This window comes from Quercus lobata, chromosome 11 (genome assembly GCF_001633185.2).
Source record: "Quercus lobata isolate SW786 chromosome 11, ValleyOak3.0 Primary Assembly, whole genome shotgun sequence".
Classification (NCBI taxonomy): Eukaryota; Viridiplantae; Streptophyta; class Magnoliopsida; order Fagales; family Fagaceae; genus Quercus; species Quercus lobata.
Genome location: NC_044914.1, coordinates 14,885,944 through 14,911,978, shown reverse-complemented (window position 1 = coordinate 14,911,978; position 26,035 = coordinate 14,885,944). Strand labels below are relative to the sequence as shown.

Genomic DNA, 26,035 nt, shown 5'->3' with positions numbered 1-26,035 from the left:
AACACAAATGAGAGAGATAGGATGCTTGAATTGTTTCTCCATGGATGGAAGACGATGACAGATGCCACTCTATTGAGCTCAATTTTCTATTTTGAATAAGATGCTAAAATAAACTCTTGTAGTAAATCTTAAAATTAGGATTTTTCTAATCAGCTGCCTGCATGGGTACCCAATAGGCCCAATCATATGGTCTTATGCTAACATCCCCTCCCTCACTCATGATATCGATGAGCACACTATCCAAAGCTATCTTTCATCCACTTCCATGCATTTGTTTTACACATACAAGTAGAAATGGTTTGTGTAACGGATAAGTCTAACCTATAAGGTTTGTACAGTTATATAGTTAAATTTGTAAGGTTTATACGGTTAAATTTGCATTTTTGTAATTGAAACTGTTAAGGGTACTACCATTATTTCACTACCAAAAAGTTTACAAATTATAGAATAAATGATGTCACATCAATTATAGAATAAATAAATATTATACTTAATTATTTTTTGTGTTGTATTTAAATGTTGACATATCATCTTATATGATAAAATTTGTAAAATCATTATATTTAATCATCCAATTTGTAATATCCTCAACATCTCTACTTTGCAAATTAGACTATTTTGTAGAACTTTTCCTAATGATATTCGAAAACTCATATGCGTCACTTTGTTTGAGTAACTGCATGCATACAAGAGATAAAGAGAGAACACTTACTCTTACAGGTCTCACACTTATAAGTCTGATTTTGATTTTCTTGTGCGACATGCCGGCTTGTCTCCGACTTAATCACTAAAGCCATGTGAGGACTAGTATCTGCAGTAATAGATTCAACGGAAGAGGGTCCTTGTTGATCGATATTTTCAAAAGAAGCCCCGTGAGGATGACTCATTCTATGAGATATATTGAAAGCACCCTCTTTGATGGTTTTTCTTTTCCCCCTTCTTTTGAAATACGTAAGATATTATGTATGTAAACACGGAATACAAAATTCTGTGAATAGTTTAAGAGTACAAAAATAAATAAAAAATAATTATCGCTTAACGTAATAAAAATTCCTATTTGAAATAATTTAACTTTATGGGCTAATGATAATTTGCAAATTGCAATGGTTGTTTTCAAATACCAAATATTTCCCACCCAAAGGGTGCTTGCCTTCTTGGTATTATGACCACCTTGTGATGTTTGTCATATCATATGTATATTCGAAGCTTAACGCCTTTCAGGTTAAAGTTTAAAAGAGAGAGAGTGAGGAATGATTTTAAATAAAGATTTTGTGTAACTTACCATGACAGAAATACCGAGCTTATGATTTATGGACTTAGGAAACAAAAAATTTCTAAGACAGCAATAATTATTATGCTATTGATTTTTATTACATGAGCTTGATAATACTTACTATTAGAACTCTAAAAGTGGAAGGAAACTAATGTAGCCCAGACTTCTAAAAGCACATCCGGCTCCTTTATGGGTGAGCTCTAATGGGAAACTTTTCTAACAAAATTAGAATGCTTGAATTGAATAAATTTGAAACTTAGAGAATTCAATTGAACTAAAATAAAGTTAGAAGATTAAAATGAATATTAGCCAAACTTAGAGGATTCAATTTACATTTTAGCAAAAAAAATTTAATTATAGATATACTATAAAAGATAATAGAATTTTAACTTATAATACCCATTCCATAATAATTACTTTTTATCATTATGTCTAGATATTGATTGGTTTTTGGTATAAGCTAGATTTATAACTTCGATTTATTATTTTAGTGACAAAAAGTTTTACCCGTTAAACTTACTGAAACTCGTTAATCTATATATATATATATAAAACCAAAGTTTTTGGAGCTTCCACAATTTTCCACGTCAGCATTAATTAAATTAAAAAAATAATAATAATAAGCAACCAAATTTTTTTTCCACAAACGTGAAAAGCAAACCCGATACCCACACTAATCGTAGTCAAATTTTTCCACAAAGCCAACTCTGAATCCTTTCTCTCTATTTCTCTACCCTTCTCCCCAAAACCCAACTCTGAAAAGAATACCTAACGCCATCTTCTTCTCCTCTCTCTTCTCTAAAACCAATACTTCACTAAAACCTTCTCTTCTCGCCTCCCTTGGAACCCAAATTTAATAATCAACCGTCTCTCTCTAACCTTCTTCTCTCTAGGCTGCCTCACAATACCTCTTCAAGAACAAACCATCCTGGATCAATGGGAAAGTCCCTCTCCAGTTTCCGCACATCCAAGTGAGTGTTGCCCTAAAATTTCTCAGTTCGATTTCTGATAGTGGTTTTTGTTGTTATATTATTGCAATTTTAATGTGGTTTCCTTCCCTTTGTAAATTTGGATTCTTTTTTTCTTTTTTAGGTTTCTGTGTAGGCACTGATTTGTGAGCCTTTGATTTACAGATAAATTCAAAATTCGATAGGTATAATTTTTTTATGATTCATTTATGGTGGATTTGTGCATTAACATTAGAGTTTGGGAATTTCTCTGCAAATTTAAAATTTTTTGTTGAGAATGAATTTGGGTCTAATTTCTCTGCAATTTTACTGATTTTGATTTTCGGATTTGTGAAGGGTTTTTGCTCATCGGACCTCACCTCGACCCAAAGCCCTAAACCAAAGGTTTCTCTCTCTATCTCTCTCTCTCTGTTTGTTTTTCTATTTTCTTTGTTTAAGTTTTGTTTGGTTAGAAAGTAGTGTTTTACACGCTTTGATTTTTTTTTTTTTCCGTAGAAGATCGGAGTGAAAAGTGAAAGAGTAGTTCCTCGGTTGAGCTAACTAGGTCAGTTTTCCGATTGTGCTTTCTCTGTTTGGTTGCTGAGAAAGAAACAAATAAAAAGGATTGTTGTTTTTCCTTTTTGACGTAAGAAATAAGAATGAGCTGAATACAGTTGTTTGGTTTAGTTTACTGTAGTCTCTAGGCTCTCGCTTTTATTATTTTTTGTTTTTTTGTTTGGGGAGGAAGAAGCAAAAAAAATTCAAACTTTCACGCTCTCATATATATTTTCACTGTTTTTTTTTTTTTTTTTTTGTTTAATAATCTCTAATTCACAATTTTAGGCTTTGTGAATTAGAGGGGTTGATGTAGTACAAAGATGCAGAGACAATAGAGTGTGCAACTGAATGGCCTATCTTAATTGATTCCCTTACTCCTTGCAATATACTCCTAGGGTTGGCCACAACCTTCACTTGCAATGTTGAGGCTGAATTACTTGAAATAGAGATCATGTCTGTTGGTGAAATAGAGAAGCAGAAACAAAGCAAAAAAAAGCACTATTATAACAGTTAGCCTTTTCTGTTGTGCACCGCCACTGTTGTATAAGCATATAAATCTCCTTGAAGCCAACACTTTATGGCTTTTCATGCTTAGCAATTCTTCTTTTGATGTAAATAATGAAGATCTCAGCCCAAAATTATCTTTCATTCATTCTTTGTTTTCAACATAATTGCTAATGAATCCTCATCCTTCAATGATAATGAATTGGAGATAACTATATGATTTGCTATAGAATGTTGAACACCCATATATCCCCTAAATGTATTTCGAAAGGGTTTAGAACAAGTCACACTTTTTTACTTCACATTGTATCTGAGCTAAAAAGTGATCAAGCCATACTTGGTCCAATGAAGAAATAATGTTGGAAGGCTTGCTTCTAATAGGAGGCATCAATATGTTTCTAATTTGTATATTCCATTATTCTAAATATTCTTTAGGTACTAGAAATATTGCTTCCCTCTATTACAACACCTCTAGATTAACCAAGTTCTATTTCTTGGTTATATATGCTAAGTGTTTGACAAAAGGCCTCTAAGAGCAATTGGTTTTACTTGACATTTTTGCACTTATGTTAGTTTACAAGCCTATACAGGTACTGGGATTATAGTATAGATGAACTATCATAAACTATTTGATGATGACCCACTAAGTTCTGTATTTATGTTTATTTACTTTTATGTATCGCAATAATCATAAATATCTTAGACATTGTACCTGAGGTGTGTATTTTTGCATTATGCAGACTGGGGATATGCTGTCTTGGTTTTAAATAGTGGAAATATAATTATTTGGACCATCTAATGTGTTCATTCCCACACCTTTTGATTTATGTTTGGATTGTGCATTCTTGGTTTTATGCTACATTCTAATTTTAGAAATTTTCTTGAAATTAATAATTTTTTATTCCAATTTGTGGGTTATTGGTTTATAAATTGATATAAATCATGTCAGATGTCAAAACTCATGTACAAATTAGTCCTCAAATCAGTTGGTTACATCCTAAATGTAATTCCTCATTATTCAAGTTGGCTTGGGCTGCCTATGTATATATTTGGATTTAGAAAAATGCAAGGGTGTTTAGTGGCAAAGTATTATTAGAGGAGGCTATGCTATATCTGTTCAATTGTAAAGTGTTTAGTTTGTCATGGGTGTAATTTTTTGGGTGGATTCAAGTTGTAGTAATTTTAATACTATTTTATCAAAAAGTTGTTCTCTTCCCAAGTTTCTGTTTTCTTTGTATATTAAGTCATGTTTTCCTCTTTATGATGTTAGGCATAAAGAAAATGCAAGTTAAATTCTACTGCAAATCTCTAATAGAGCTGTTTGGAAGTAATCTTTAAGTTATGATATGATGAGTGGAATCCTATTTTACATTCAAAGATGTTTTTCTGCCACTCTTCATGCGCATCATTTGATCAACTTGAACTAAAATTCTTGCTTGCTTAATATTGATTTTTATTGACTACAACCATAAAATAAAGGACAACATGGTCCAGCCTAGAAGGTTGCCATTGTAGCTCTTTTAATTCCCCCCCCCCCCCCCCCAAAAAAAAGAATTGAAATATCTATGATAAGAGAAGTTAGACAATATATGTGATTGATGATAGTATTAACAACTATGTATGATATATGGTACCTCCATGTATAATATATTTATGATTGTGTTTGCAAGGATCGTGGAGCTTATGTTTGCATCAATTATAAGAAGGAGGATTTTGTTAAAAGGGTGAAGAAAGAAACAAGTGGAAAGTGTATTTTTTTCTAATATTAAAACCTCACTTTTCTTCAACTGTGGATTAGTGAAACTAAAGAATATGATTATTATTTTGTTAAGTGGACCTTTTCATAAGGAGGTCTTTTTTATTGTTTGTTATTGTCAAGGAAGATTATAAGTTATTTTCTTTTTCAAGGCATATTAGCTACACTTTTGGGAGTATACCATGGAAAAGAAAGAACACTGCTAAGGGCCTAAAAACAACTTTTTGTTGCTGTTTGGGGCCATGTTTAACTTTACCTTGAGGTGAAAAATGAGACTACATCATACAAAAATACAATCCCTCTGTACATTTAGCAATATAGAGATACAATTGTATACAGTAATGGAGATTTTCATTTATGAGAAGTGGAAGTACACAAGCATAAACAAATTATTTTCGTATTTATTTATATGTGAGTTTTTGTTGTTATATTGTTGCAATTTTAATGTGAAAATTGTTATATGAACCTATGAAATAACCATCAAGTTACTATTAACCTTGATTTATTTGTTCATATATACTCTACAGATAACATATATAATATTATATCATGTTAATATGAAATTAATAGATATTTTTTAATTTATTAGTGCTTAATAAAGAAAACAAATATGTATAATAATTAAAATAAAATTGTCAAACTTTCCCGTGCATAGCACGGGTTAGCGACTAGTTATTTTAAAGATTTTAGAATCACAATAAAATGGAGCAATCCTCAAAGATGGTCCGTTGGTGGACCCATTGACTAGGCTTGATTTTATTGGACATAGCTTTGTTTCTTTATTGGAAGCAGTGGGTCACAAAATCTGATTGGGTTAATTGGTTTCAGCAATAATAGATTTTGGGCCTTTCATTTCGGGCTGGGCTTGGGTCATTAGACTGGACAGCTTTGGGTTGGTCATTCTTTCAACTTGCAGGTAACGAGTCAAATAATATGTGTGATCAAAATTTAAATAAAGTTAAAAATATTTTACAAAAAATATCTAAAAGGTTAAAAATTGATTGATCAATTTTAAAATAATATTTTTAATGAAAAATATAAGCATATAAGGACAGGCTTATACAATATTAATTTTTGAAAATTCTTCATGTAAGATAAACATTTTTTTTTTTTAAAGGTTCCAAAGAGATAAATAATTTTAAATTTTTTTTAACAAAGATTTATAATGATAAAATCCCTAATTTACATTACATAACTAAATAAAGTCAATATTAAAATAATTAAAATAATTATTCATAAAAGAATATTGAGTTTATCTATTTATAGAAATATATAATTAAAAGATAAGATTATGAAAAAGAATTAAAAATATATTAAAAATGGAAACAAATATATAAGTATGAATTAATTATTTAGAGAAAAATATTATGAAATTAGTTTAAAAGTTTGAAATGAAAATAAGTATGAATTAATTTATTTGAAAGTTTGTAATTTTATTCCGAACTTTATATGAATTAAAAAGACACATTTTGGAGATTATCATTTTATAATTAATAAATCATGAATGATACTGAATGTATTTGTTGATTTCTTTCTTTAACATAATTCTTATTTTTTCAAATGACCAAATATAAAACAATTTAAAAATATGTTTTTAAAATTAGATAAATAAATCATTTATATTATATGGAAAAATCATAGTCCTTTTTTGAGATCTAATCCAAGTTGAACAGGCTATAAAGATCCCATCAATTTTAAGGTGAATTGTGTAATGTAATGCCTTTTCGACTTAATATAGTTCCTCAAGATTTTCAAAGATTGATGGAAAAAATCTTTAAAGAGTTTAAAGATTTTTGTGTAGTCTATATAGATGATATTATTGTGTTCTTTAAACAATGGAAGAATATAAAAAGCATCTTAAAATTGTTTGTTAAAAATTCCAAAAATATGTGGAATACTCCTTTCACCAAAGAAAATTGAAGTAGAAATTAAAAGGAATCTATATAATTCTTAGGCTTATTAGTTTTACATCAATCAGGTTTGAAACTACACTTTTCAAGACTTAACCTGAAGGTCCTCCCAAACCATATCAAATCTTCCTCTTCATTTTTCTTCTTTCTTCTCTATTTTTATTTTTTATTTATTTGTGTGTTTAGTTAGTTTTACCATGGTTCAGTGAGGGTGCTGTTTTGTTTCTTCCTGTTTTGGGAGCCATAATGTTGATTGTTGGGGTGATTTCCCATTCGGTCAGGAGCTTGTGGTAGGAGATTGTGTTGGAACGATGGTCCGAGGGTTTAGGCTTAAAATTGGGTGGTGAATGGTGATCTAGGATGCACGGACGCGGCTCCCGACCCAGCACACCCGCGTCCGACACGGCGACGCGGGAGGGATGTCGCAGACCACGCGTCCGTGTCGCGTTGTGCCACTTGGATTTCCCGACTTGCGCCGACGTGGCTCAAATCGGGCCGACTCGGGCCGTATCGACCGTATCAGCCGAAACCACCGAAATGGCCAGTTTAAGCTGAAATGGCCGAGTCAGGCCGAAATTCAAAAAAAAAAAAAAAAAGGGTGCAAAACGCACCGTTTGAACTTAACCTAAATACCTAGGCTCTCTCAGACACTCTCACTTCGTCCAAACACCCTCTCTCACTCCGTCCCTCATCTCTCTTCTCTGTGCGACTGTGCTCCGTCCCTCATCTCTCTTCTCTGTGCTCTGCTTCAGCCTTCAAGTGTGCTCTCTCTCTCTCTTTTCTTTTCTTGAATTTTTACTCTTTGTTTTTACTATTTCTCTCTTTCAAATTGCTTAGAAATGAATTTGTGAATCTGAAAATTTGTGTGCTTGACTGCTTGCTTTGTTTTTTTGCTTGTTTTTTCGGTTCTTGTGGGAGTTAAAAGGGTTTTGTTAACCTGTGATTTGTGGGAGTTAAAGGGTTTTTTCGATTTTGTGAATTTGTGAATTTGAAAATTTGTGTGCTTGACTGCTTGCTGTGTTTTTTTGCTTGTTTTTTCGGTTCTTGTGGGAGTTAAAGGTTTTTGTTAACCTGTGATTTGTGGGAGTTAAAGGGTTTTTTTGGTTCTATGGTTCTGTGTTTTTTTGCTGTGAACCTGGTTGCTGTGTTTTTTTGCTGTGAACTTGGTTTGATTTATCATTAATTTATTTAGTTAATATTTATTATTTGTAGGTTAAATTGAATCTATTGAATTTGCAATGGACGAAGTTAATAGCACAGAAAGTTCACAAGAAGTGTCAAATGATGAATCTCCTCTTTGGCAGTATGTGACTAAAGTAGAAAAACCACCTAGTGCATCTATTAAATCAGGTGGAAACACATACTTTAAGTGCAACTATTGTGATATAGTTTTTATGGGATCCTATTCTAGGGTTAAGGCTCATTTATTACAAATTTCTAGCAAAGGTATTAGAGCATGTGTTAAGGTGTCAAAGAGCCATAGGTTGGAAATGCAGCGAATGTATGATCAAGTTGAGAATAATAAGTTAGAGAAAGAACAGAGAAGTCAAATTCCCTTACCCTCACCTCCCCCAGGCCGTGGGATACCTATTTCCCCATTTCGGAGACAGGAAGGGAGTGATAGTAGTCATAGTACAAATTCGGTTGATGCTAAGAGGAGGAAGGCAACTATGAATACTACTCTGGAGAAAGCATTCCAGAATAATGCTAGATATGATTTGGATAGCAAAATTGCTAGGATGTTTTACACCAGTGGGCTTCTGTTTAACTTTACAAGGAATCCACATTATCGTAGTTCCTATGCATTTGTTGCTACCCATAGGATTCTGGGTTATCTTCCTCCTGGATACAATACCTTGAGAACAACACTTTTGCAAAAAGAAAGAGCTCATGTTGAAAGACTTTTGAAACCAATTAAGGACTCTTGGCTTGAAAATGGTGTAAGTATAATTTCTGATGGATGGTCAAATCCACAAAGGAGGCCTCTTATTAATATTATGGCTATATCAGATGGGGGTCCAGTGTTTATAAAGGCAATTGATGGGTCAGGTAAGTTCAAAGACAAGCATTACATTGTTGGGGTGTTGAAGGATGCTATAAAAGAGATTGGACATGAAAAAGTTGTCCAAGTCATCACTGATAATGCTAATGTAATGAAGTCTGCTGGAGCTCTTATTGAGGGTGAGTATCCTAAAATATCTTGGACACCTTGTGTTGTCCACACTCTCCATCTAGCTTTGAAGAATATTTGTGCAGCAAAAAACACTGAAAAGAATGAAGTTACATATGAGAAATGTAGTTGGATTACACATGTTGCTGATGATGCATCCTTTATACGTATTTTTATCATGAACCATTCAATGAGGTTGGCAATGTTTAATGAATTTTGTCCATTAAAACTGCTCCAAGTTGCTGATACTAGATTTACTTCGGTGGTTGTAATGTTGAAAAGGTTGAAGTTGATAAAAAGATGCATTCAAGCCATGGCTATTAGTGACCAATGGGCTTCTTATAGGAAGGATGATGTTGGAAAAGCTCAAAAGGTGAAAGATATGATTTTAAGTGATCTTTGGTGAAATAATATTGATTATATCCTTGAATTCACAACACCCATTTATGATATGCTACGAATAGCCGACACAGATAAGCCTTGTCTTCATCTTGTGTATGAGATGTGAGATTCAATGATAGAGAAGGTGAAGGCAGTAATATATCGGCATGAAGGCTTGGAAGATGATCAGTATAACTCATTTTGGGGTGTGGTGTATGATATACTGATTGATCGATAGACTAAAAATTGTACACCACTACATTGCTTGGCTCATTCCTTAAATCCTAAGTAAGTACATTTATTCTCTATTTTCCTTAGTTCACCCTTTCAGTAAAACACACGTTTCATCTATATTTGTTTTTTAATCTTTAACTAGGTATTACTCCATTGAATGGCTTTTGGAGAATCCATAACGCATCCCTCCACATCGGGATCATGAAATTTCTATGGAAAGAAGCAAGTGTTTGGAGTGATACTTTGAAGATGAGAATGGCTTAACAGTGGTGAAGTTTGAGTTTGTTAAATTTTCAGGAGGGAGGTTTCCTTCACCAAGTGCCTTGACAGATAGGTGGACCTTACAACCTTTGGTTTGGTGGCAATACCATGGCTCCACATTTCCAACTCTTCAAACCCTTGCCCTTAAACTTCTTAGACAACCTTGCTCATCCTCATGTGCTGAGAGAAATTGGAGCACATACAAATTCATTGATTTCTTAAAAAGAAACAAAATGGCTCCTGCTCGCACTGAGGATTTGGTATATGTGCATTCTAATCTTTGACTCTTGTCAAGGCCCAATGAAGAGTACATACATGCAGCAACAAAGATGTGGGATATTACAGGAGACTCTTGGAATGAGAGTGACATGCATGGAGAAGCTGGAATTCTTGAGAACGCAGCTCTTACACTTGATGAGCCAGAGTTGGAGGCCATAGTTATTGGGAATGTTAACACTAATGCTATTATTAGTGAAAGTGAAGTTCGAAGTGAAGCTATTGAACTTGAGGATGATGATCTTTGTGTTTGATTGTCTTGTTGATTATCTTTTATTTTGTTTTAGTTTCAAACTTATGAGTTGTATTCTAATTTCCGAACATCATGGAATGTTTTAGTTTCAATCTTGTGGATTGTATTTAATTTATGAACATCATGTTTTAGTTATTATCTACTATTACTCTTAAATTTGGTATTTATTTATATAATGTGAAAAAGTATGTTTAGCAATATATTAAAAATATATTGTAAAAATATTTTTAATAATTTTTTAATCGCCGAGTCTCGCCGCACCCGCATCCACCTTTTTCAAAAATTGCCGAGTCCCGCACCCGCACCCGAGTTCCAAAACGCACCCGTGCTTCATAGATAGTGATTAAGCTACTGTATACGGTGGTGTATTGCGGTGGTTATGGTCCGTTTGTGGGAGTTGTGGGACGTGGTGTTAAGTGCGTGCGTGTGAGTATGAGTGACGAAAGAAATAGAAATAGAAGGTGGGAGATACCTTGGCTATGCTGTTGATGTAGTCGTTGCTGTTATTGGAGTCGTTGTGACTTTCAGTAGATCCCTGAACTTGGACTTCAAAAAAAGCACGCCTACGAGATTTATAAAGATAAAATAACGAATATATCTTAAAATTATTAATAGACACTTCAGCAAAAAAAAAAAAAAATATTATTAATAGAAACTCACAAGTCACAACACGTGCTTTCATGAGTTTAACCATAATTGTGGATGTAGTCATACTCGGATTAGTGACACAGTCATACGAGTATAGCAAATAAAGAAGTGAATTTCGTACCATATCAGCCGATATAAGAGAGTTAATTTCGTAACCTACCGGCAAATATAAAGTTTGAAGTAAAAAAAAAAAACATGAATTCACCTGGTCTACAAGTCTCTTTCCTTTTCTACTCTTTCTTGTTCTTTGCTTCAGTTTGAGAATAATGGTGAAAAAAGTTCTCCAAATCTTATATTTTTTTGGCTTTGCTCCCTTGTCTACGGACTCAAAAAGAAGAAAAGCTCATCTTCATATAAATTACAGTTGAAGATCTTCGATTTGTGCTTGGAATTTTCTGGAACGATCTTGAGAATATAAAGGGAGTAGGTAAACCAAAACTTTTGTGTGTTGTCAGTTGTGGTTGTTTTACCAGAGAGAAGAGATAAGATCAAACACTTTTCTTTTCTTTTTTCATAATAACTAGCTGTCATCAACTTGCCCACGATCACAAAATTAAAATTACTCTCATTAAAGCAAAACCAATAATTCCAAGTTTTCAACTTTGTAAATCATAATTCTTAACGAGTAAGGTTGCATTTCTATTGGCTTAAAAATTTAGATTTATTTATTTATTTTAGTTTTACTACTATTCAGTCTATTTTTTTTATTATTTGAGTTTTATTGTATTTTTTGGTACTATTTATAGGTCTCATTGTACTATTTCAACTACTTTTTAACTTCCTTTGTAGTATTTTTAGTAAAAAATTTTCAATTTCAATTATATAAGCCATTCTCAAAAGGATAAAACTTTTTTTTATTAGAGTAAAGTGAGCGTTGGGGGTGGGCATCTACGCGTTTGCGTTTCTCCAGTTCGCATTTTCATATTTTTTTTCCATTGCGTGTGAACAGTAACATCACATGGCTTCACTGTGTAGGGGACAAAAATCACTGTTCACACACTGTTCATCACTGTAGCAGTATTGTTCATGCATTAAAAAATATTAAAAGTGGGTTCCAAGGCACTATTCACACATTTAAAAATTATTTTGTTACAGTATTTTCAGTTTTCAGTTTTCAGTTTCATCAACAATAAGTTCAATCCAAACGGACCCAAAGTGTAACTTTTTGTTTTGTTATATTAGAGTACTATTTTTGGTTTATGGTGTTTTGGAAGTTGGAATAGGAGTGTCTGAATTGATGGATAAGTTGTGGGAATGGACATAAACACCAATTGTTTAGGCCCAAAACAAAACTTTCAGATTAAGTATTTGAGGCCACACCATTTTCTGTACTTATAAAAGTTTTGTACGAGGAAAAAAAGAAAAAAAAGGAAAAAAGAAAAAAGAAGGTACTCAACTTTAATAAGATCGAAGTACTCACTTTTCGTAATATTGAGTATCATATTATTTTTTTAATTACACAAATTCGAGGTATATTATTTAAAACTCGATTTTGTGAAATTCAAGTACTAAAAAAGTGGTACATTATTAAATATTTTCGTAACGGTACTAATTTGCTATAAATTTTATGAAAACGTAGTATTTAGTTATTTTGACCAGACTACCCGCATGGAGGTCACAGTCAACGGTAGAGTGCATCCCGAATTCGAAGATTCCTTGTTTTCTTTTTCTCCCTCTTTCTCTCTTTTCTTACTCCAGTGTTCAAGATGTGTCGCCACTGTATCCGGAATAAATAAAAAAATCATAGTAAAAAAATTTTGCTAGGTGTTTATTCAACGCATTTGTACCCGTATGGGTTATGCTGTCACAGTTGAATCTGGTCCATCAGTGTGGGGCATTGCTACTTGCTTGCTTTGATGAAATGTAGATATTGGGGAGACTGCGGTTGAAACTTGAAAAACTTTTTTGGAACTGGATAATGAAAATAATTCTTTTTTCGTTGGAACTGGATAATGATCATAACTCTGAGCTTTTGATGAACATTAACCAGAGCGTAATTTAGAGGATTTGGAAAGAACGGTTGATTCTTAGATCCAACTGTGACTTCATTTGCCACCTTATTTTGGCCCAGGTAGAGAAATTTGAAAAGCCGACATTATAGGTTCGGCTATTAAAACATGACGAAATTGATATCTTGTTAAATTGTTGAGTTTGATTCCTCATCTTCATTTCATGAAAAGGACAAATATTTAAACAGTGGTGTTAAATTTAACTTGAAGAGTGCTGGAATAATTGGGCATAGTTAGGGCCAAACCCTTCTAGAAATTTCAAATTTGAGTTTTAGCAATAGCTAAGCTGTAATGAATTATAAGTCTAAGACCTTCTAGTTGATTTATTAACGCTTGACGAAATGAGCAGTGCTTTTGATTGTGTAGCTTATAATTTGCTCTTTTTAGTTTTTATTTCACTTTAGATTAAGTTGTCAATATCTTTATTTATTTTTATTTTTATTTTTATTTTGTGATGTTACAGAGTGAAACTGGGAAAACATTTATTTGTTTATTCAATTTCTGTTTTTGATGAATCAGATGAGATATTATTGATAAGCTCAATACAACAAAATACACTGTAAATATTATTGCAGCGCACACTACTTAAAATAAAGAGGATCTGAAATTTTCCCTCTATAAATTATCAATACCCCACTTGAGAACTTCATGCCATCAACACACTAATTTGTGAACCGTGAACAAATGCATAAGATTTCACCATATTCTAGGAGTGAGAGAATACCCGACGGAAAAAATGATCACTAGTTTCAGTAAAGTTTTTATAGAATAAGCACATGATATCACCCGCATATCCCATTTAAAAAGCGAATAAGCCAATCTGTCCTGAAAGGAAAGCCAACTGATAAAAAAGTGTTGGTGTTGTATTACATTACCCTCTTGATCATTCTATGTTCTGTTAAGGACTAGTGTATTGTCTAATCTTGTAAAAATTCATGAGAAAACGGGACCAAAAAAAAAAGATTGCCAGTGGGGTAATGGTGGTCTAGTTGTGGTATTCATTCTGTTTTACTGAACTCTATTTTATTTTATTCTTTTTTTTTTGGATGAGGTACTGAACTCAATGATAAAGGGTTGATAAAACTGAAACATAAATTAAGTGAAAATTCGTTATTGCTTCTGTCCTTTATTGGGTATTACACCAAATCTTTTGCTCATTGCAATTAATGGGCCTTTGGTACCAGTTCTGCTTTCATCCTTAACTAGTTTGTACATTCAAATATAATGTGTCATGGAGGATATTTCCATATAATTTCTCAAGTTTTTACGTATCTTATAAATGTTTCATATTGTTTTTGGCTCACATTTGACATGTTATGATGTACATTATGAGTTTTAGCAAACACTCGTAGGTTTGCACTTCAAGTGATTGATGAAATGCCTGTGCAGATGTACTTCAATATTGTACGTACAATGTACTTACAAGATCTATGTCTAACTCTGACATATTTGTAGGAGTTCAGGTAACCTTATTAGAGCCACCTGTTATTTCGGTTTGTCCCATTATAAAGATACAAAGGCTCTGCAGGTTAATTGTTCTATATTATGCCAAAGCAAGAGCTGGCCTAAGATAAAAATTCAAGAGTAATGCTACAGTCAAACTATTTTACAATATTTTTACAAAATATTGTTGTAGCAAATTTTTATTAGTTTTTATCTGGGCACATAACTAACTTCATTTTTGTATTTACCAATAACCATTTATTACATCAACAGTTTATAAAAAAGCTTGTATCTCTAGTATTACACAAAATTCAATATATGTGAACTCATGCAAGGAATTCTTGTTATTTATTTACACACAGAATGCAATCATAAGCCTACACACAATAAATGCCCAACATTTGTTTTTGAGTTTTGGATTTTTTATATATCATGTGTTCATGCAGATTAATAAATTTGCTATTCAGTGCTGATTTAATTGCTTATCTTTCAGGACTCATTGTTTCAGTATGATTGTGTAGATGTTAAAACACCATGATTGTGAGATGGCCAAAACTTTTGACACCGATGCACCTTTCTCAAATTATGCGGAACCAAAAAAAACCCATCAACAGCATTCCAAATCTTCAAGGATGCCAAATACAAGTACCCCAATTACGGTCATAATGGTCCAGTCCAGCAACCATTATTGGCATAGTAGGAAATGCAGGCCGGATTTGTGAGATGTTGGAAATAAAGGAGAGATAATACCTGAATTTTCCTTGGAAATTACACAATTTGATTTACCAAAAAAAGGTGGCAGAGATGAGGCGTGGACCAAGTCACTGTCTTGGGACAAATCGTGCCGTCTATGATATATCCGATGTAGTTAGACAAATAGTTTCTGCACGTTGTCCCCAGGATACAACAGCCCAGCCACCTTTGCTGATTATCCTTGCGAGCCTACACTGCTCGTAGGATATAAGCTCTCTATAGTACTCTCTTTTCCTAGAAAATTTTGTAAAAGATAGAATATTTTGTGAGTAGTAAGAAGCAATAGATGGTAAGTGTTTAAGACAAAAAATTGTTTTTGAAAAGTCTGCAGCTTTCTAATTCAAAATTAAAATGTGTCTCTGAAACTTTTATTTCTTTCCATATATATAGAACCAGACATGTTGCTTGCCCTTAGCCAAAAAAATAAAACGTTTGATACCAATTAAATAGTCATAAAGTTATTGAAATTAATATATATAATCAATAGCTTTCTTTATATATATATATATATATATAATATAATATAATATAATATAATATAACATAAACCGAATATCAAGTCTTTGCCAGACTTTTGTACGTTAAGAACAAGAAAAGAAAGTATCATGATGCCATGCATTTAATATCCCATAAAGTGGCTGAAGATTAAAAGCCATACAATTTCAAATATGCATAAATATAGTAAACGCTTGTGTATATATGGTAATATAAAATAATTCAGCAATAGCTATACATTTAAGTGCTGAAATTCTTCCATATATGACATTATTATGTCATATTCAATTAAGAATGTTTGAATACAAAACGTTTAGAATGGAAAGTATATATTTGTAATAAAACCAAATATGCTGGCTATTGTGGTATTAATATCACGTTAATGTTCATAAATTTCCTGATTAAGACCATTGACAAAAACTATTCAAATTTTGAATTATATTTGAATTTTCAAATTTAGCAATCAATGTATCTGACATTAAGAGATAATTGATATACATAAATGCGTATTAATATTTTTTATAAAAATATCCAACAATCCCCCATTTATTTTTATAAAAAATAAATAGGTAAATATATATATATATAAGAAAATTTTCTGGGTTAAGTAGAACATTATGCATAATGGGAGTGCCAATGGCTTGAACCCTCATTTGGTGTTTCAGCAACATTGTTCCAAAGTTAATAATGATCTAAGTCTTGAACTATAACTTTTTTATGGATACAAAACATTACATCACACACATAATATTCTAGTACTCTGCTACGAGCTTCTAAGCCAGTACATTACGGCCTTGTGCTTTATCCCAGCATCCATGAGCTATTTAGAGAACTAGCCCCATTCTCAAAGGAAGCGGCCTCACTTCCATGCTCACTTAGGTGTGGCTATCAAGGATGTTCTTGTAACTCTAACATCCCACTCATAAGAGCTATAGTCCACATTAAGAGTTTTTATAAAAACTCATCCTATATAACGTTACAAGATACATGCACGCACACCATAGGGAGGGACATGAGTATTATTACTCATACATATATTTGGTGCATGTTAATCAAACTACTCTATGATTAGTTTTTCCCTTTGAACCTAGTTCTTGGGATCTCCAGTCCCTAGGTAAGGTATCCTCATAGGTAGTTTATTCTTCTTTGGGCTTAAGTCCCATCCCCCTCGATGCTATCAAGATCTTTTCTCTAGCTAGAGCTTTAGTTAATGGATCCGCAATATTATCATTTGTACTAATATAATCAGCATTTATGGTACCATTGTTTATGTATGATCTCACAGTACTATGTTTTCTTCTAATAGATCTGGATTTACCATTATAGTATTTATTGTGCACTCTACCAATAGTGGCAGTACTATCACAATGAATTAAGATGGGTGAAATAGGTTTCTCCCACATGGGAATTTCAGATGATAAATCTTGTAACCAACCCGCTTCTTCACTAGCTGAAGATAAGGCAATTAATTTTGCCTCCATGATGGATTTAGCAATAATCTGTTGGTTTTTTAGATTTCCATCTTATTGCTCCACCACCTATTGTAGATACATAGCCAGTGGTAGACAAAGAATTACCTGATAAGGTGTTCCAACTAGCATCACTATATCCTTCAAGAACAGCAGGATATCTTTGATATAGCAAACCATAGTGCATAGTTCTTTTTAAATATCTCATTAATTGAGTCATGGCATTCCAATGCTTAAAATTGGGTTTGCTAGTAAATCTTGCTAAAACTCCTACGGCATAAGCAATATCAGGTCTAGTACAATCAGTAGCATATCTAAGACTACCAATAATACTAGCATATTCATTTCGATTGTAAATATCATTTTCATCTTTAGTAGGGAAAAGATGCACACTAGAGTCAAAAGGAATATTTGCAAGTTTACAATCAAAGTAATTATATTTTTTCAAAAATTTTTCTATATAATGAGATTGATCTACAAATATGCCATTTGAAGTTCTAGAAATTTTCATGCCAAGAATCACATTAGCTTCTCCTAAATCTTTCATATCAAAGTTATTTTCAAGAAGCCTTTTGGCAACATTTATAATATCCATATTAGGACCAAAAATTAGAAGATCATCAACATATAAACAAATTATAACATGAGCATCATCAAAAGTTTTATAATATATACACTTGTCACTTTCATTAAAGCAAACATTGATCAAATTTCATGCCATTGTCTAGGTGCTTGTTTTAAACCATATAAAGATTTTAATAGTTTACATACCTTGTGCTCATTACCTGGCATTCTAAAACCTTCTGGTTGGTCCATGTAGATTTCTTCTTCTAAATCTCCATTTAGAAATGCCGTCTTTAAATCCATTTGATGTATCATCAAATTATGAATAACTGCTATAGCAATCAATAATCTAATAAACATAACTTTAGTAACAGGAGAAAAAGTACCGAAAAAATCAATATCTTCTTTTTGTTTAAAACCTTTAGTTACAAGTCTTGTTTTGAATTTTTCAATAGATCCATCAGGTTTTAATTTTCTCCTAAGTACCCATTTACATCCAATTGTTTTACAACCTGGAGGTAAATCTACAAGTTTCCAAGTATTATTAGATATAATAGAACCCATCTCATCATTGATGGCTTCTTTCCAGAAACCTGAATCAGGAGAAGGTAAAGCTTCTTCTAAAGAAGTAGGGTCACCTTGTAAATTATACACATAATATTCAGGACCAAAATCCTTTTCAATCTTAGATCTTTTACTCCTCCTAGGTTCAATCTCATATTCATTAACATCTTTTGACTTAGATGTTGAACATTCAACTTTCTCTTGTTGTTCAAAACCCCCACTATTTTTATATTTAAAAGGAAATTTATTTTCATGAAAAATTGCATCTCTAGATTCAATTATTGTATTATTATCAATATCAAAAAATCTATAAGTTGTACTATATAAAGAATAACCCAAAAATACACATGTAGAAGCCTTTACCCCAAGTTTAGGTCTTTTGGGATCAGGTAGCCTTACATATGCTAAGCAACCCCAAACTTCGAAAAAATTCAGATTTGGTTTATATTTTTTCCATAATTCAAAAGGAGTTAAAAAAGTCTTTTTATGAGGTACTCTATTCAAAACAAAATTTGCAGTTAAAACAGCTTCACCCCAAAAATATTTAGGAACCCCAGAACTAACAAGCATAGCATTAGTTAAATTTATAAGAGTACTATTTTTACGTTCAGCTACTCCATTTGAAGATGGAGAATAAGAGGCAGTAGTCTCGTGAACAACACTAAGAGATTGAATATAATTATTAAGACCAAGAGCATCATATTCTTTTCCTCTATCAGTTCTAAACCTTTTAACCTTTTTATCAAAAGTATTCTCAACTTCTTTTAAGAAAACAAATAATTTTTAAAAGCATCACTTTGTTTTTCATAAGATAGACATATGAATATTTTGAAAAATCATCTATAAAGGTTATAAAATACCGATTACCTCCACGTGTCAAATGTCCTTCAAATTCACAAATATCACTATGGATAAGCTCTAGTAATTCAGTATTTCTTTCAATTGATTTATGAGGCTTTTGAGTAATTTTAGTCATGCTACAAATTTCACATTTTTCAAGTTCATTTTCAAGTTTAGGAATTAAACCTAAACCACTCATATTTTTCATATATTTATTGTTAATATGACAAAATCTACCATGCCAAACATTCACACAAGAAACAATATAAGCAAAACTTGAATTTTCATTCATCTCAACATTAAGTTTAAACATGTCATCACAAGCATAGCCTTTGCCAGCAAACATGCTCTTTTTAGAGAGTACATATTGATCAGCCTCAAAGACTTGTTTGAAACCAGCCTTATTCAACAAAAAACTAGAAACTAGATTCTTTCTAATGTCAGGAACATGAAAGACATCTTTGAGAGTGACTTGTCTCCCAGAAGTAAATTTGAGAGGCACCTCTCCAATACCTACAACTTCAATGGTATGAGAATCACCAAGCATAATTTTCTTTTTCTCATCCAAAATGGTGTATGTTTTGAACCAAGTTTTATCATAACAAACATGTCTGGTTGCCCCAGAATCAATCCACCACCCTCCTAAGCCTTCGAGAATATTAATCTCAGTAACCATAGCCACAAGAGGCTCTTCAATGACATTGGCTTGAGCCATAGGCCCATGTTTTCGAAAGCGACAATTTCTAGCCGAATGTCCAAGCTTTCCACATACAAAACATGCATAATTGCTATTATTAGTGTGGTTGCCATTATTTGGAGCATGCTTAGGATGGTGTGTTTGGTTCTTTCTTTGATTAGAGTGGGTCTTATGTTGAGGCCGATTTCCATTTGGCCTACGTTTGAAGTTCCTTTTCTTAGGCCTTACATAGTCATTATTTTTTACATTGGCTTTTGGCATGTTTTCATTTGAAGAAATAAAATTTACCTTCGGACCACTTGCTCCATGGAGTTCAATAGCTTTGTCTTGGTTCCTAGCCTCTTCCTCCACTCTCAAACGGGTGATAAGGGATTCAGTGGAGAGTTCCTTTTGCTTGTGTCTTAGGACTTTGGCAAACTCCTTCCAAGACTCAGGCAGCTTGTCAATGATGGCTGAAACTTGCATTTTTTCATCTACTCGAATGCCTTCAGATCAAACATCTTGTGAAATCATTTGGAGTTCATAGGATTGTTCCACCACGGGCTTGCCTTCAACCATCTAAAATCTGAAAAATCGGCTACATGCATATTTCTTGGATCCAGCTTCCTCTGTATCATATTTTTGATTCAATGCCTTCCATATCTTTTTGGCTGATTTGTAAGCTTGATCATAATAATCATACAAATCATCAGAAAGACAATTAAGTAAATAATTTCTCAAGTAAAGATGACCCTTATCCCATTTCTTAACATCTTTTTCATGTTGAGAAAATTCTTCTTCAGTCAATTGTTCATATTTCTTTTTCTTTGGTTTTTTCTCAGTTAACACATAAGCCACATTCAAGAGAGTAAGATAAAATAAAGTCTTTTGTCTCCACCCCTTAAAGTTAACACCACAGAAGCGGAATGGCTTATTAAGATCACCCGCTCCAGAGGAATTAGACATAACATTACCATTTTCCAAGGATGATTTTGTGTTCTCCATACCGATTTGTCTCAAATTGTTGGAAATAAAGGAGAGATAATACCTGAATTTTCCTTGGAAATTACACAATTTGATTTACCAAAAAAAGGTGGCAGAGATGAGGCGTGGACCAAGTCACTGTCTTGAGACAAATCATGCCATCTACAGTATATCCGATGTAGTTAGACAAATAGTTTCTACACATTATCCCCATGATACAATAGCCCAGCCACCTTTGCTGATTATCCTTGCGAATCTACACTGCTCGTAGGATATAAGCTCTCTATTGTACTTTCTTTTCCCAGAAAATTTTGTAAAAGATAGAATATTTTGTGAGTAGTAAGAAGCAATAGATGGTAAGTGTTTAAGACAAAAAATTGTTTTTGAAAAGTCTGCAGCTTTCTATTTCAAAATTAAAATGTGTGTCTCTGAAACTTTTTATTTCTTTCCATATATATAGAACTAGACATGTTGCTTGTCCTTAGCCAAAAAAATAAAACGTTTGACACCAATTAAATAGTCATAAAGTTATTGAAATTAATATATATATATATATAATCAATATCTTTCTTTATATATATATATATATATATAATATAACATAACATAAACTGGATATCAAGTCTTTGCCAGACTTTTGTACGTTGAGAACAAGAAAAGAAAGTATCATGATGCTATGCATTTAATGTCCCATAGAGTGGCTGAAGATTAAAAGCCATACAATTTCAAATATGCATAAATATAGTAAACGCTTGTGTATATATGGTAATATAAAATAATTCCGCAATAGCTGTACATTTAAGTGCTGAAATTCTTCCATATATGACGTTATTATGTCATATTCAATTAAGAACATTTGAATACAAAACGTTTAGAATGGAAAGTATATATTTGTAATAAAACCAAATATGCTGGCTATTGTGGTATTAATATCACGTTAATGTTCATAAATTTCCTGATTAAGACCATTGACAAAAACTATTCAAATTTTGAATTATATTTGAATTTTCAAATTTAGCAATCAACGTATCTGACATTAAGGGATAATTGATACACATAAATTAGTATTAAATTAAATATAATATTTTTTATAAAAATATCCAACATGAGATGAAAGAGGTGATTGATTGGATGAAAGAAGATTCTTGTGAATGCAAAGATTTAGTCTTTGTTAATGCAATCAAAACTTATGTGAGAGCTGGATGGCTAGATGAGCAATCTCTCTTTTTAAAAGCATCCCTCATTTCAACAGCGTGAATAGGACAAAATATTTCAATACCCAGTTGTGTATCTTGGTCAATGAATCTAAGATTGTAGTCACTCAACGTTTGATCTTGGAGAGCTCTTATGGGTGGGAAATGAAGTCTAGGATTCGGTCCTTGGACTTGCTCACGGATGAGAGGGGTCGTTCTGATCTTGCATTGCAAGTCTTCCTAGAGATGAATCATCATGGTTGCTATCCAAATAAAAGAAACTATTGGATTCTAATGAAAGGGTTGTGTGAAGATGGTAGGTTGAATGAGGCCACCGATTTGTTGTATTCAATTTTTTGGAGGATCACTCAGAAGGGTATTGGTGAGGATATTGTAGTCTATAGAACCTTGTTACGTGCTTTATGTGTTAATTGGCAATTTGAAAGGCTGTGGAAATTCTTGTTAAGATTTTATTGAAGCAAGGGTAATGTGGATGCAGCAGTGAAGCTAATTGTAGAGGAAATGAAGGGAAATTGTGTACCAAATGTTAGGGCATATAATAGAGGATATCAGTGCTTGCTAAGTGGTTGTGTTGCAATGCAGACAAGGAAACTTACAGCATTTTCATTGATGGGTTATGTCATGAATTAGATATCTCCCAATTGAAGCAAGTCAAGTGTTGTAGGAGATGTTAATCAAGTCATATTGGCCTTGTGTTGATACATATAATATAACCATCAGGGATCCTTCCTCCATGGGTATGCAATACGAAGCTGTTTTATGGTTGGCGGAGATGATTAATCAGGGTATGAAGTTAGAACTTTCTGTATGGAACTCATTGGTAGCATCTGTATGTTCCAACTTGGCTGACATTTAGGTATGCTCTCAGTCATTTAATTAGATTATTAGATCCTGGTTTTTCAAGTTGGAGAAGTCTGTAAGGTTGAATTTAATCAACCATTTTATTGGCTTTATTCCGTGCCAAATTTGCTTGTATTTCAGCATTTAGTAACCTGTATTTAGGTGGGTTTGATGTAAGGGTAGTGAGTGAGATAGAGTGTTGATTGCTCAAGAGTGTGCAAAAAAACAGAGACTCGTGGCTTGCTCTCGCGGGTGACTCGCGGCTTCAAGCCGCCAAACGCAGCACACGTGCCAAGTGTGCCAGAAGGTGAATAGTCATGCTAGCTGGAGCACTACAGGATAAAACAGGACAACTGGGCATATGGTTATCTCACGACTGGATCTCGCGACTCAGTCAAGTCGTGAGGCCAAGCCGCGAGCCACCCCTGTTTTGTAAAACCTGACGTTTCACATTCCTCTCTCACTCCAGTATAAATACCCCTTATACCCACAAATGTAAGAGAGCTTCCAGAGAGAATTTTGAGAGAGAAACCCTAAAGAAAAATAAGATTGATTCACCAACAATCTATACATTAGAGTCTCTTCAAATTCCTCAACCCTCTTCCTCTCCATTGTCAAATCCTTGACAGCCATTTTACCAAACCTTGTTCTCACCATATTCATCACTATGAGAGGGCTGTTTGGATTTCTGGGAAGCAGTTAGGAAGGAACCAATCTACATTGGTTGATGCTACAGTCTAGTAGAGGAATCCGGGAAGTTAGAAAAGAGAAAGGTTCGGTGCAACCTCGTTGGAGCAAGAAGCTTGGAGGTCTTAGGTGCACTGGATAGATTAGGCTTGGAGGGTCTATTGCTGTCCATGTATCCCAACTACATTTTCTAGTAGATTGTTTACCGCTTGGAGGGCGGCGGAGAGGTTTTACGCCGAGGGCTTCGATTTCCTCTTCGATAACACATCGCGTGCTGTCTTTGTGTTTGCATCTTCCTTCCCTTTTATCTTAGCCTTTTTATTATCTGCTGTGGGTTGTGATTTTAATTTGGCTTAGATAGTTTTTCCAATTCTATATTATAGCTTATGTTCATTTTTTGCACACTAGTTGTTTGACATAATGCTTGAATTGGTTAAGTTGTAATTTGGTGGTCTAAACGTTCAAGGGTGTTTATACACACATTTGAACTTTCAATTGGTATCAGAGCGGGTACACCTCTAGTGGTTTCATTACCATTGTGTGATCCTTGACTCCCTTTTTGAGATGGATCGGTCTCAATTTCTAAATGCACCTCCATATTTTGATGGTAGTAATTATGCTTTTTGGAAAGTTCGCATGAGAGCTTTTCTGTGTTCTATTGATGAATCTGTTTGGGATGCTGTTGAGATAGGTTGGACCAGGCCTGAGGAAGCCAAATCCACTCGGGATAAGGGAGCACTTGCTGCATCTAATGCTAACAGTAAAGCACTCAATGCTATTTTCTGTGGTGTGTCCCCAGATGAATTTCACAGGATCTCTCACATTACCGTTGCTAAAGAAGCATGGGAGATATTGGAGACCACTTACGAACGCACGAAGAAGGTAAAAGACACCAACCTGCAGATGCTAACCACTCGGTTTGAGGAGTTAAAAATGAGTGAGGATGAGTCCTTTGACTCTTTCTATAGCAAGCTGAATGAGGTGATTGTAAGCAAGTTCAATTTGGGAGAGAAAACGGAGGACTCTAAAATTGTAAGGAAGATCCTTTGATCATTGCCGGAAAGTTTTCGTGCTAAAGTGACAGCGATTGAAGAAAGCAAGGACCTTGATGACATCAAAGTCCAGGAGTTGGTTGGTTCTCTTCAGACCTATGAGATGTCGCTGCCCAATCAACGGAAGAGTAAATCTCTTGCTCTTAAGACCATTAGTGAGAAGGTGGAGGATCATGACTCATCGGGAGAAGATGTGGTTGACAAAGATGTTGCTTACCTTGTAAAAAATTTCAGAAAATTCTTGAAATTCAAAAATAATGGCAAATTTGGTGATAAAGGAAAATTCCAAAGTTTAGGAAGGGAGAAAAGGGAATTCAAAAAGAAAGATGGAAAATAATCCCAACCTACACAAGGTGTCACTTGTTTCGAATGTAATGGGCATGGACACTTTAAGAAAGAATGTCCGAATTATTTGAAATCGAAAGGCAAAGTGTATGCCACGACATTGAGTGACTCGGATTCATCCGACTCAGAATCTGAAGAAAGCTGTGATGGAGAGGGGAACTACTCAGCTTTTATGACTATTGCTCATGTTGAGTCTTCAGACGAGTTGAACCTGCTTGTACGAGACCTTGGAGAACATAGTGATGAAGAATCAATGGGAATTGTTGAAGAATCAGATGCTGAAGAAGATGAAAGCACAGCCAACTTTCAAGAGAATTATAACTCACTCCTGGAGAAGTCGAGTGAGTACACAAGGGTGGCCAAGGCAGCTGTGAGAAAAATGAAGAAGGCAGAGGAGGACTATAAAAGTCTCCTAATCCGATATAGGGAGGCCAAATGTGAGATAGAAACACTGAATGGTGAGCTGTCAGAAGCTTACACAAAAGTGAGATTTCTTGAGCAAGAGGTTGTGCAAGCAAATTCCAAAATTGAGAAGGTCACCACCAAGAAACTAGATGATGTTATTTCATCGCAAAAGTACTTTTCAGACAAATCCAGGTTGGGATATACCGGAGGAAGTAGCTCATCTGGAAATGTCACTAAAGAAGTGAAGTTTATAAAGGCCAAAGAATCAGTTGATGTTGGTCCTATTGCTGAGAAGCCCAAGAAAGAAGAGAAGAGAAATATGGGGAATGAACGGTTGTTGAATTCCCGTAATCAATCTGTGGGCAGTTCTGAATCTCGAGCCAAGTCTCGTCCACGACCACAAAGAGGTCCTAGATCAAATTATGTGTGTCATCATTGCGGACTTCAAGGGCATACTCGACCAAATTGCCAAAAGTTGAGAGCAAAGAATAGTGCAACTCCTCAAAGGTCACAAGGACCTAGAA

General features: G+C 33.7%; 1 protein-coding gene and 1 pseudogene across 1 annotated transcript; both read left to right on the top strand.

The window, feature by feature from the left end:
- The first annotated feature begins 8,186 nt into the window (after window positions 1–8,186).
- LOC115966437 lies at window positions 8,187–9,524 on the top strand. Its single transcript, XM_031085671.1, has one exon. The coding sequence runs from the start codon at window positions 8,187–8,189 to the stop codon at window positions 9,522–9,524; it is 1,338 nt and encodes a 445-aa protein (XP_030941531.1).
- Window positions 9,525–15,157: 5,633 nt separating this feature from the next.
- On the top strand, window positions 15,158–22,638 carry LOC115966436 (annotated as a pseudogene).
- Window positions 22,639–26,035: the final 3,397 nt, after the last annotated feature.

Bases quoted from the DNA above. Each gene is read 5' to 3' on its own strand.
- LOC115966437 (XM_031085671.1), top strand. From the start codon at position 8,187: ATGGACGAAGTTAATAGCACAGAAAGTTCACAAGAAGTGTCAAATGAT.